Here is an 11810-nt window from a genome sequence, read left to right on the forward strand (position 1 = left end):
CTTGTTTCTTATTACCAAATGAACATTCAACCTAAGCACTAAATATAATTCCAAAGAAGAAAAAATTCAATAGCATATATCCTTCCAGATAGTTGGCTGTCTGTATTTGTTGTATTTTTCTGTCTTGTATTTTTTCCATAAAATGGGATCATACTACACATTTAAGAAAAAAAAAAACAAAGGACTGGAGTTCAGCCCCTGTTGGAGATGGTCCCTGCCCGGCTCCCCTGCAGTTTCCTCATCTGAAAAATGGGGCTTCCCTCGGGGACGTGTGAGAGTTCCATGAGCCAGCATCCCATGTGCTCGGGGCCTGTGGGAGCCAGAGCAGCCTCCCTCATGGAGAGCAGCGGGGGCAGGACAAGCTCCTGAGTTCGACTGAGGATACCTCGTTCTACCCCGGAAGGAAGGGAGTGGCAGAAGGGCCAGTAAGCCAAGGCCGCAGAGCAGCAAAGCCAGACCAGACCCAGGGCCACTCTCCTCCCTCCCGCCTACACCAGGGCCAGGCACGCTTGCAGAGAGGAGCAGCAGATGGCCACCTCACGTGGCTGTCCCAGGCCACCCAGCCATCTCTCAGGGCGTTTCCCCACCACTGTTGATTTCTACCCTGAGGACAACGTGCGCATTTTTAGTTCCCAAGGAATGTCAATCAGCCCCCGGATACTGGGCTGCCCTGAGGTGGGGCTGCTGGTTTAAAACAAACACAGGCTGCCTATATAATGACCAGACGGCCACCAGGCACCACCTCCACCAGGAATCCCAGGTAGGCACCCTGGCGACTCTCTTGTGTGTGGGCGGGTCTGTTTATGGGTTAATTCACCTCCACTACCGGGCATCCACAGGCCCATCTGAACTCAGGGAGGTTGCACGACCTGGGGCAGCCTGGTTGCTCAGAGCTGGGCTTGGGAGCCGCCCCAGTGCCCCCATGTCTCCTGGGACCTTGCCAGTTCAGCTTCCTCAAACATGCTTGAGAAACTTGGCACAAGGTCCTCGGAGCCTGGGATAAAGGACATGGGGAGTCCCACTGCCAAGCATCCTGCCCCCAGATGAACAGCCTTGGAAAAGAGCGCACACATCCTTCCATAGCTCCTACCTGGGGGAGGCGGGCAGAGGGCGCTAAGAGCCGCTCTACTCAGCAATCATGGCCCCAGGTCCAGGGCAGAGCCCTTCAGCCTGTCTGCTGGGCTCAGAGGCACAGGGAAGGAAGCGGGGGGAAAAGAGGGGATGGAATGGGGGGCGCATGCTGCCCAGAGACGCTCTCTCTTCCAGGCCTATCTGTCCCCAGCCAGCCGAGGTCATGCCCTCCCCAGGGACCGTCTGCAGCCTGCTGCTCTTCAGTGTGCTCTGGGTGGACTTGGCCATGGCGGGCTCCAGCTTCCTGAGCCCCGAACACCAGAAAGTGCAGGTGAGACGTCCCCCCACGAGCCCTGCGTTCTGACTGGGGAATCTCATTGCAGTCCTGCCATGAGCTGCGTGACCTGGGCAGTGGCTCACCCTCTCTGCGCTTCAGCCTTCTTCTCCCAGAACACAAAGCACTCTGGTTTTGACCGTGGGCCCACACCTCACTCTGCTTCTGCAAGGACAGGGGGGCTTAGGGCCCTAAGGAGAATACCTCCTCTTTCCAGCAGAGAAAGGAATCCAAGAAGCCGTCAGCCAAACTGAAGCCCCGGGCCCTGGAAGGCTGGCTTGACACAGAAGTCAGCAGTCAGGCGGAAGGCGCAGGGGACGAGCTGGAAATCCAGGTGGGTCCCTCTGCAGTTTTATGCTTTCAGCAGCGGAGGGGGTGGGGCGGGGGAGGGCGTGGAGAGGCGGCCATCCACAGGGACTCACCAGCCACTCAAGGAATATTAAATGGAACAAAAACAGTGGACTCTGCACCACTAGGCTCTGGTGAGATCGGCTTTGCCGATCAACAGGCAAACGTCTTAGCAACTCTGCTGTCCTAGGATGAGCCTCAAGCAGAGGGGAGAGGGGCGCCAGCAGCTGCCAGGTGGTCTCAGAGGGGAGCCAGCAAACAGACACTCGGGAAGGAAGAGCTGGTCACAGACTGGAGGCGTTTCCTGCAGAAAACTTTCTGATTGGCTTAGGGGCCCCTCAGACCTTACCTTATCCAATCTTAGCAGGCGGCGGCCTGGACAGGTGAGCGATAAGCCCGGCTCTCACCAAACCCCACCTGTAGACGAGGATGGGGCTCATCAGGCTTGCTTGAGCTTTGATGAATAGCTCATGGGGCAGGGGAGCCGTTTAGAGAGAAACGGAGGACGAGGAGAGGGGACGCATGGAGGCGTTTTAGTGACCCCTGTCGAGCCGCTGCGGCCTGGGGAATGGCTCTGACAAGAGTTTAGGGGAGGACAGATACCCGCACGCAGGGAAACCAGAATCCCCGTAACTACGGTTAGTAACTGCGGTCTCCCTTTCCGGCTGCTTTACCCTCCTGCTTCGCATTTAACCTCTACAACCACCTGTGAGGTCAGTGGGGTTGGTTTCTGTGCCCTCATTTAGAGATGAGGAACCGAGGTTCAGCCGAGGGAGCTCACTGGGCCGAGGGGCCACAGCCTGCATGGGGAAGAGGTGGGACCCACAGTCTGGGGGACTCCAATCCCCAAGCCCTGTGTCCCCATCACCAGTCTGGCAGCGAGCAGGTGGCCCAGGAAGTCTCCTCTGCCCTGCCTCGGCCTCCCTCCACCTACTCCCAGCCTCTCCTCCCCTCAGGGGTCAAATCCCCAACCCTGGCCCTCTGACCCTCGCCAGGCGCCTCCTCGGCCACGTGTGAGACCCCACCCGCCATGTTCCCACTCATCAGCCTGCAAATCCTTAGACTAAAACCAGGGAACTTTCCCGGTGAGAGTGCCAGGTGCAGTGGGGCCAGAGACGCCCTATGTTAGCCCAGGCGGGGAAGAGGTTCCAGTGGCTGATGACTCACGGCTGGATGTTTCCAGTTTCCACAGAGCAAACGGCAGGCCCTGCCTCCACTAGAACCAGGAGTCTGAAATGTCAGAGATGGTGAGACGCCAGAGGCAGGTGGGAGGCCTGTGACACAGGCCGCAGAGCTCTGGCTGTGCCCCCCGAACCCCTCCAGGGCTGGGGTCCCACCTCATTCATCCCAGGCCCCTACACTCCCTCCAAAAGTTTTCCTGAAATCAGTCAAGTTTCAGAGCTGGAAGCTTTCAAGACCAAGTTCCACCCATCCCCCACTGACCACATGAGACACTAAGGAGCCTTTTCAAGTCGCTGGAAGCCGCTCCCCTATCCAACAGCCGCTGTGCCTCCCGTCAGTTGCCCGTCACCGGTTCCAGGGTGCAAACCAGCCCAGCAGGTCCCCAGCTTGGTGCTCGTGGTGCTGCAAAGTCGGCTGGGGTCATCCAACCACCCGCAACAGCCACAGGGGTGGAGAGGAAATGAGTATTTACTGAAGGGAGGGAACAGAGGGGCCTCGGTTCCCCCCAAATCACTCATATCATCTCCACTCGCTCTACCTTCACGGTGAAGAGGGGCAGGTAAATTTTAAAAAGGGGACCAACAGATATCTGTTGTTTTAATAACATCCCTGAGCATCTCAGAGCATCTCTGCTCATCTGTGAAATGGGAGCAACAGTGGCTCCTGCCCAGAGGGAAAGGGGCTCAGCCTGGGCCTGACCAGGGCAAGGGCTGCACGCAGGGTAGGGCAGCGGCTCTGGGGCTCAAAGAGGCTCTAGGGCTGGTGGACTCAGGCCTGCAGTCTGGCCCTTGCCTCCACCTCCCTCTGTGGCCCCAGGCAAGTCGGGGCCTCAGCTCCTTCATCTGAAAAATGCGGCTGACATGTCCTGTCTAGAGGGCAAGGAGGCAGGAGGACCAAGGACCGAGGGCTCCCTTTCAGCCCCAAGATCCCTGCGTCAACTCATCCAGGATCTCACTGACCAAGAGGGCCAGGAACCCAGGCAGTTTACTGGATGAACGGAGCTAAAGATAGTCTCCACTCCCCAGGTGAGAAACGATGATGTGGCCGAAAACAGAGCTCCTTCCTATTCACCCAAAACTGAGCTCCAGTAAATCATCTCATAGGCTGCCGAGAAAGTAGGGAAAATAGGGTGCTCTCCCTTTAGAAGGGACGAGACGGAGGCACAGAAAGAAGAACAAACTTGACTCAGAGCATCATTCTAGGGAAAGGTCAGCTTCCTGTCCAACTTCGCACAAAACAAGGAGAGGCCTGTGCAAATGAGAGGAAGACCACCTGGGAAGGGAGGAAGGTGGGGGGCGGAGACCGTCCCCCAGGCTAGTGCTGTGTACACCAGGGAGAACCCTGCTCCCCAGATCACCCTGCCAGGGCCTGAAGCTCTACCACTGGCCATTCAACCTTATGTCTTCCTAAGCTGCAAGGAGCGGGGAAACTTGATCTAGGGGACTTCACAGCTTTCATCAGTAACCTTCTCAGAGGTAAGGAAAGAGGGTACAAGGTAAGCCTCCTAAAGATGGTGCGGACAGTAAGACTAGGCCTGGGCAGGAGAGTAACCTGGCTGAGCTGTCCCCTCAGTGGTGCCTGCTGGACCCCAGGCCCCCTGTCTCCCTCTCCTGAGAGCCCAGGGCCTCCACTGGGATGGGGGCGGGGCAGGCACGGGAGGGTGTGACCTCTGACAATTCCTGGGTCCTCCTAGTTCAGCGCCCCCTTTGACGCTGGGATCAAGTTGTCAGGGGCTCAGTCCCACCAGCACGGCCAGACCCTGGGGAAGTTTCTTCAGGACGTCCTTGGGGAAGACGCCAGCGGTAAGTCCTTTCTCCAGTTTCCTCGGAGTCCCAATGTGAGTCCGCCTATGGGTGACAAAACAGAAGTTTTCTTCCCCATCTTCGCCTCTCAAAAGAGCTTCTAATTCCTCTTTCCCAAACACAGCCATCCCTCAGTACCTGCGGGGGATTGGTTCCAGGGCCCCCAGCTTTTAGGGGATGTGCCCAAATCACACGGTCCATATTCTGAGGCCAGCGCTCCCCCCATTACAACACACCACCTCCGTCACCTTGTGGAAGAAAAGCCAACTTTGACGGCACTGGCAGAATGGCGGACACAGCACTACTTTTTTGGTGATTTTGTTTTTTTTTTTTTTTTTTTGGCTGTACTGCACGGTGTGCGGGATCTTAGTTCCCTAACCAGGGATCGAACCCGTGCCCCCCGCAGTGGAAGCATGGAGTCTTAACCACTGGACCACCAGGGAAGTCCCAGACACAGCACTTTGACTTGACCTCTTGCTTCTCAGAAACCCCAGCCCACAAGTGACCGGCCCTGAGTCCAGCCACCTCTCCATTTTCCCACCCTCAGAGGCACTCACCTGGCTTCCAGAACGCTTCCGAGACCACCCCCAGCTCTGAGGGGTACCAGCCTAGGAGGTGAATAAATGCTCAAACTGGATGGTGAAGGTTCAAAATGTTTATTTCACGAAAGAGGAAAAGTTCACATTTCACTGAAAAACACCCCCTGCCCCATTCTTGGTCTATGGTCAAAGGGAAGAGAAAAGAAGAACATGTAGCAACGAGGTGTCAATGCTTAGAAAACCAAATTAGACCCATTTCTACAAGCAGATAAGGCTACTGGGGGAATGGAGGTAGGGGAGAGGAGGTGGACAGAAAGGGGGAAGGAGGGGCGAGACAGAGGAGAAAAACGAGAAGACAAAGTTCCTTTAAATATCAGAGCTTCCTGATGCAAAGTTGCACTGAGAGCTTATTAACAACCAGCAAGGCCTGTGTGGACAGGAAAACTTCAGGTGACACTATCAGAGCCAATAGCCATTGCACTGAGATCCATGGGCAGAAAAGGATGCTGGGAATGTGAGAGCCTGAGTTTGAAGTTGGACTGAGTGGGCCGCTAACAATGGCTAGAGCCACTGCTGGACACGGCTGACCTAACTCCTCCTCCTTCCTCCTCATCCACTGAAAAGACCTGGCACAGCAGACACCACCTCATGTGGCCAAGGCTGGCCATTACCTTGATTTGGGACACGAGGTTGATGTCCAAAAACACTCCCAACTCCAGCTAACAGCTGAAGTGAGCCTTGGTCCTTAAGTTCCACAACTGAATTCCAGTGAAGACCCAGTCTTCCTGGGAGGAATGTCACTTATCAGTCACTTGCTCTTTGGTATAAACACGTGAACTGACTTGAGAGCTAGTGACCATGGATGCGTGATCACAAGGGAAGGAGCACCGCCCACCCCGACAGGTGCGCACCCATCGGAAACACGCAGGATGCCCCTCTGCGAAGCTGGGGTAACATCCATATTCTGGAGAAACCTCTGTCACAAAGGGCTCCCTCTAGGAGCCAGGTATCTTCTCGAGTGAAATTCTGGCCACCTGGCACTCAAGGCACAGCCCTACAGCACTAACCACTGATCACACTAAGTGGGCATCCCGAAACACCACCACCATGCCTCACACCATGTGTGAAGAGCCACACATGGTCCATGGAATGTCACATGATCAGAGACCCCCTTAGAGATGCAGTCTCAGGCCCCGCCCTGCCCTAGTAGATCAGGATCTGCATTTTAAAAAGACCCCCAGGCGCATATATGAAGTGGCTTAGAGGCCACGGGGTCCTATTCAGGCAGCAGAGCCAGGTCGGCCCACCTGGCTTAGAGCAGGTGTGGACTCTTATATAACTTAAGAAAATGCAGACTTGGCCACGGGGCCCTCAACAAAACTGAGAGCGCATAAAAAAGCTGTCCTGTTCCCTCTTTCACTTATCTCCCCCCCCAACTCTCTAAGCCCCAGCTCTGCGGTCAACTCCATGCCCATGCATTGGGCACATAACACACACACACTCTTCCACCTCTCGGGGAACCCCACACCTGACTATCTGGCCGCACAGTGACGTAGCTCACGGAGCCCTTGCTTCTGAAAGCATCTGCCTCTAAGTGGTAATCACACTTTGAAAGGCATTATCCCCACTAGAGGAATCCAAGGTATTGGAGAGCAGGTGCACTACGTAGGTGGAGGGAGAGAGGAAGCAGAAGTCCGCCTCCAGTGAGCCAGCCATTCGCTCTGATGCAGAGACCCACACGCGGGCCTGGAGCTGAGGCACGTCCCAGCTCTAAAGCTTAGTAGGGGTGCAACCCTGATCATCACTAGCCAGGCCCACCGCCCTCTTCTCAACACTCAGCAGAGGCACCAAGACTCAAACATGGTCAAAGGGCCCAAGAAACCAGCTCTCAACCTGCTGGAGAAGCAGCCAGACGGGGCTCCAGGGAGGATGGGGGCCAGGCCCTGGGGGGAATGCTGGTCACCTGATGCTCACCCACAAAGACAAGGCCTTACTCCTTTCTTAAGGGACACACAAGCCTTCTCTCCCACTTGCCTAGGTCAATCACTCCAGAAACAGACGTTAAGCACCCACTCTGGTCGGGCTCTCTTACCTGCCCCAGGCAGCATGGTGGGGTGGAAAGCTGGGGCCTTCACACTCACACCTGAATCTGAACACCAGCTGTCTGGTCCAGCCCACGACACTGAACTCCTCAGGCTCCTCCCATGTAAAACACCCACCCCCCTGGTCACTGTCAAGATTGAACACAGTACCTCCCACGAGGACACCTGCACATAGTAGACATTCAATTAACCAAAGAGCCACCATTTACAGCATTCTTGCTGTGCACCAGCACTTTTCTAAATACTTCTTACATGAACTTAATGTAATTTCAGTGAATTTTCACAACAGACCCACTTCAGAGAGGGAAAACTAAAGTTCAGAGGAATTTAGTGACTTCCCAAGGTCACAGAGCCAACACGTTTCCGACTCACCCAGAGCTGTGGGCTCAGGCGCCCACTCCCCCACGTTCGGCTGCTTCTCTACCAATGTCACCCTCTTGCCCTGCTGCTTGGGGTCCTAGGGATTCCTTCTGTTTCTGTTTTTCATTTTCTTTCATAATACACGGGGTCAACTTGGAGTGGGCTGAGGACAATTTCAAGTCAACAACCAGCAGAAATAAAACTGATCACAGGAAACAGGCAACACACTTGAGAAAACGTAGCATTTCAAACCTGGTCCCACGTCAGCCTTCTCGACCTGTTCCTGCATGTGTCACTTCCTGACACCACTAACTTCTGGTTCTCTAAAACAGCTGTATATACCCATGGGCTGAGCAAGATACTTGCTGCAGAAAAAAAAACCCTCCTTATAAAAAAACTTTTTTATTTTATAATATACCCAGTACATTAGTGTAACAGCTCAAGTATTTAACTTTTTTTAAATTAATTAATTTATTTGTTTTAATTTTTGGCTGTGTTGGGTCTTCGTTGCTGCGCGTGGGCTTTCTCTAGTTGCGGCGAGCGGGGGCTACTCTTCGTTGCGGTGCGAGGGCTTCTCATTGTCGTGGCTTCTCTTGTTGCAGAGCACGGGCTCTAGGCACACAGGCTTCAGTAGTTGTGGCACTCGGGCTCAGTAGTTGTGGCTTGCAGGCTCATTAGTTGTGGAGCACGGGCTTAGTTGCTCCGTGGCATGTGGGATCTTCCCAGGCCAGGGATCAAACCCGTGTCCCCTGCATTGGCAGGCGGATTCTTAACCACTGTGCCACCAAGGAAGCCCGTGTTTAACATCTTACACACTTACAGAGGGGTAAGAAATTCTCCGTGTTTAACATCTTACACACTTACAGAGGGGTAAGAAATTCTCTTACGATGGTGTACAGACAGAAGAATAGAGATCCACGCTTGGCTACCTTCCTTTAGTCTGAATCCACTTCCAAACATTGTTGACAAATGAGCATTTACAAGGAGCACAGGGCTGCCTGGCCACTGACAGTTCTGCTGCCATCCTGGACATTTTATTCAAGCACTGTACACTTCAGGGGCCCTTTGCCCTGATCTTACAGAAATGCCTGAGGCAAAAATGAAAGTGTTCGTGGTAAATGATTACTATTGGTCCCAAACTTAATACAGAAAGAGAGTTGTAAAACACCGGAAAGGCCAAGAGCAGATTTCCAGCCACAAAGAGACTATCACTGTGTCCAGTGGACACAGCTGCCATATGTCCAGCTGGGACAGAGCTGAGACAGTGAGGAATGTGCTGGAAATACGCAAACCAATGACTGCGTCTGACATGAGGCATCAACAGATTCCAAATTTCTTTACCGTTCTTGGAACAGAGCCTCCCTTTTGACGGGTTTACTTTGGGCTTGAGCACTTACTTGTGTTCACGGATACCTTAGGACAAAACTGGAAGACTGACTGCAAGCAGTGAAACAGAATTTCCTCCAAAGTTTACCCAGGGGCATCAGAGTTCACAGTCCAAAGCCCACAGTACAACTGAGTCATCAACAACACCCTCGTGTACTCAATTTTTCTTCCTCCTACTGCACTGCTCTGGAGCAAAGAAGGTGTCTATGTATTTTTCACTGCTAAGCAGCAGCAGCGTATCTGGGCGTTTCCAGGCGGTAAAATGAGAGTTAATGCTTAAAGGCAGCAGAACTTTTAAGAAGGTACCAGGGATTCTTCTTTTCAGTTGAATTTTTATTTTTTTTAGCAAATCTTTTTTTTTTTTTTTGATTTATTTTTGGCCGCGTTGGGTCTTTGTTGCTGCGTGCAGGCTTTCTGTAGTTGCAGCGAGGGGGGGCTACTCTTTGTTGCGGTGCGCAGGCTTCTCATTGCGGTGGCTTCTCTTGTTGCAGAGCACGGGCTCTAGGCGCTCTAGGCGCACAGGCTTCAGGAGTTGTGGCACACGGGCTCAGCAGTTGTGGCTTGCAGGCTCTAGAGCAAAGGCTTCAGTAGTTGTGGCACACGGGCTTAGTTGCTCTGCGGCATGTGGGATCTTCCCAGACCAGGGTTTGAACCCGTGTCTCCTGCATTGACAGGCGGATTCTTAACCACTGCGCAACCAGGGAAGCCCTTTCCAGTTGAATTCTGCTGAGGCACAGGTACATTTGTGAATGTCTCCAGACCTTTGGATTCTTAGGTTACAAAGCTAGTCAACAACTAAACCATCATTAACACTCTGAGAACTATAAACGAACATGGAGACCATGGGAGTTGGCTGAAGATCCATCACTTTATTTTCAGAAAGAGATGGTCAAAGGGAGCGAGGGGGCAGAGATACAGAGGCATTCCGGCAACACAGCAAAAACAATCAAGTCAGCCATCCAAAAACAATCAAAAACAATGCCAACCAGCTTTCACTCCCACACAGGTAATGTTTCACTGTGGAACAGAAATGATAATCCTAAATCCTGGAGATAAAAGTATATAGCACCTTGTGCTTTACTTTGGCAGGGAGACTGCAATGGCTCAGAGACATCCACTGAGTTATCACTCTTAGTCCTTGAACACAGGCCCGGTTGGTTTCCCTCAGAGGCAGTTGTGATGTACAGGCCTTGCTGTGAAGGAGATGGATAAGGGACAGTTCATTGGGTGACAACAAAGCACTGTGAAATACTTAGTCCTCCAAATCTTCCAAGCAGGAGAACAAGGCCCCGGATTTGCCAAATCTGCGGCACAGATGACGCACAGCTGATCCATGGAAGGTCGACAGTGAATTAAGGCCTACTTCCCAGGCCAGCAACTTGGGTACCAGGGCAAGAGGGAAATACTACATATGAAATGCAAAGTCCATTCCCTTGCAGGTTACGAGGTTCAAAAGCACCTTCCACAAATACCTAGAGGCATCCAACATAAGCGATGGATCTTACGATTTCAGCTATTGGCCTCCAAGAAGCAGACAAGGGACTCAGGGTGGCCTGTCGCACTGAGGAAGATTGGAATAAAGGATCCTTTTGTCCCAAATGCAGAGCATCCTCACTTTTTTTTTTTTTTTTTTTTTTGTGGTACGCGGGCCTCTCACTGTTGTGGCCTCTCCCGTGGCGGAGCACAGGCTCCGGAAGCGCAGGCTCAGCGGCCATGGCTCACGGGCCTAGCCGCTCAGTGGCATGTGGGATCTTCCCGGACCGGGGCACGAACCCGCGTCCCCTGCATCGGCAGGCAGACTCTCAACCACTGCGCCACCAGGCAAGCCCGAGCATCCTCACTCTTAACCCTGGACCGTCAGAACCTTCCAGGGCCTGTAATGAACACACCTTTACAAGGCACCAGCAGGGAGCAGAGCCCAGCTCAGAACCTGAGGTGACCTGGCTGTTCAAAGTCCACGGAGGGGCTCTCACTTCCACCACGGAGAAAGGACGCAGCAGAGGCCAAGGCAAGGGAGAGCCCTAGGACGGGGAACGGGAGATCCACGGACACCGGGCCTCTTGTTCTGCATAGGCAATAGAACAGGGCTGGGCAGCGCCAGCAGAGCTTTGGAAAATTAAATTGGTTTACCTCTCGACCTGGATGGGGCACACAAGGGGCTGTTACATGAGATGAAACAGAAGGAGCATTTTTGGTCCAGTGCTCCAGGAGAAGGGGGCAAAGTGGAGCACAGGGCAGCTGGGACCCCCTGACAGCAGACTAGCAGACAGCATCTGCTGCAGACTGGACCCTGTCAGTTTAACACAACTGAGCTGCAGCCCTGGGGACTTCGGTAAGTGGGATCACCTTCCTCGGGGTTGTCTTCGTCAAGCAGGCTTCCTCCTCCTCAAGTCCCCCAGTCTGTCCAGATGTTCCTCGGCCAGGACTTGCCCTGGACCATGAGCACTCCTTTGGCCCCTCCATATTGATGGCAGTGGGACCAGTGAGACCAGCAGCCAAGGTCCTTCCACCAGTGCCCACTCGGAGCTGACGCAGCAACAGTGAGAGCCAGACTGAAGAGTCACCCGGGGAAGGGAGGGGCCGCCTTCTCTGGCCGCAAGAGCATCAGCCTCTAACACAGGTCTCTGGCAAATGTCCCCCAGAGGAGATCTCCCACCGGGGGCTCGTGTTGACAGTGGAAAACCAG

At 53.7% G+C, this 11810-nt stretch overlaps 1 protein-coding gene and 1 long non-coding RNA gene across 2 annotated transcripts; one reads left to right on the plus strand and one right to left on the minus strand.

The window, feature by feature from the left end:
* Positions 1 to 1294: 1294 nt before the first annotated feature.
* GHRL (ghrelin and obestatin prepropeptide) lies at positions 1295 to 5334 on the plus strand (the record flags this gene model as incomplete). The annotated part of the gene is made up of 4 exons (XM_079714081.1): positions 1295 to 1402; positions 1623 to 1739; positions 4629 to 4737; positions 5285 to 5334. 4 exons carry the CDS (start codon positions 1295 to 1297, stop codon positions 5332 to 5334), a joined length of 384 nt encoding a protein of 127 aa, XP_079570207.1.
* Positions 5335 to 9969: 4635 nt separating this feature from the next.
* LOC307059703 lies at positions 9970 to 11608 on the minus strand. The gene is made up of 2 exons (XR_013811138.1): positions 11014 to 11608; positions 9970 to 10317 (listed from the first exon to the last, which is right to left on the minus strand). It is a non-coding gene; the product is annotated as an uncharacterized lncRNA (long non-coding RNA).
* Between the last annotated feature and the right edge of the window lie 202 nt (positions 11609 to 11810).

Source organism: Hyperoodon ampullatus (assembly GCF_949752795.1).
Source record: "Hyperoodon ampullatus genome assembly, chromosome: 10".
In the NCBI taxonomy this organism is placed as follows: domain Eukaryota; kingdom Metazoa; phylum Chordata; class Mammalia; order Artiodactyla; family Ziphiidae; genus Hyperoodon; species Hyperoodon ampullatus.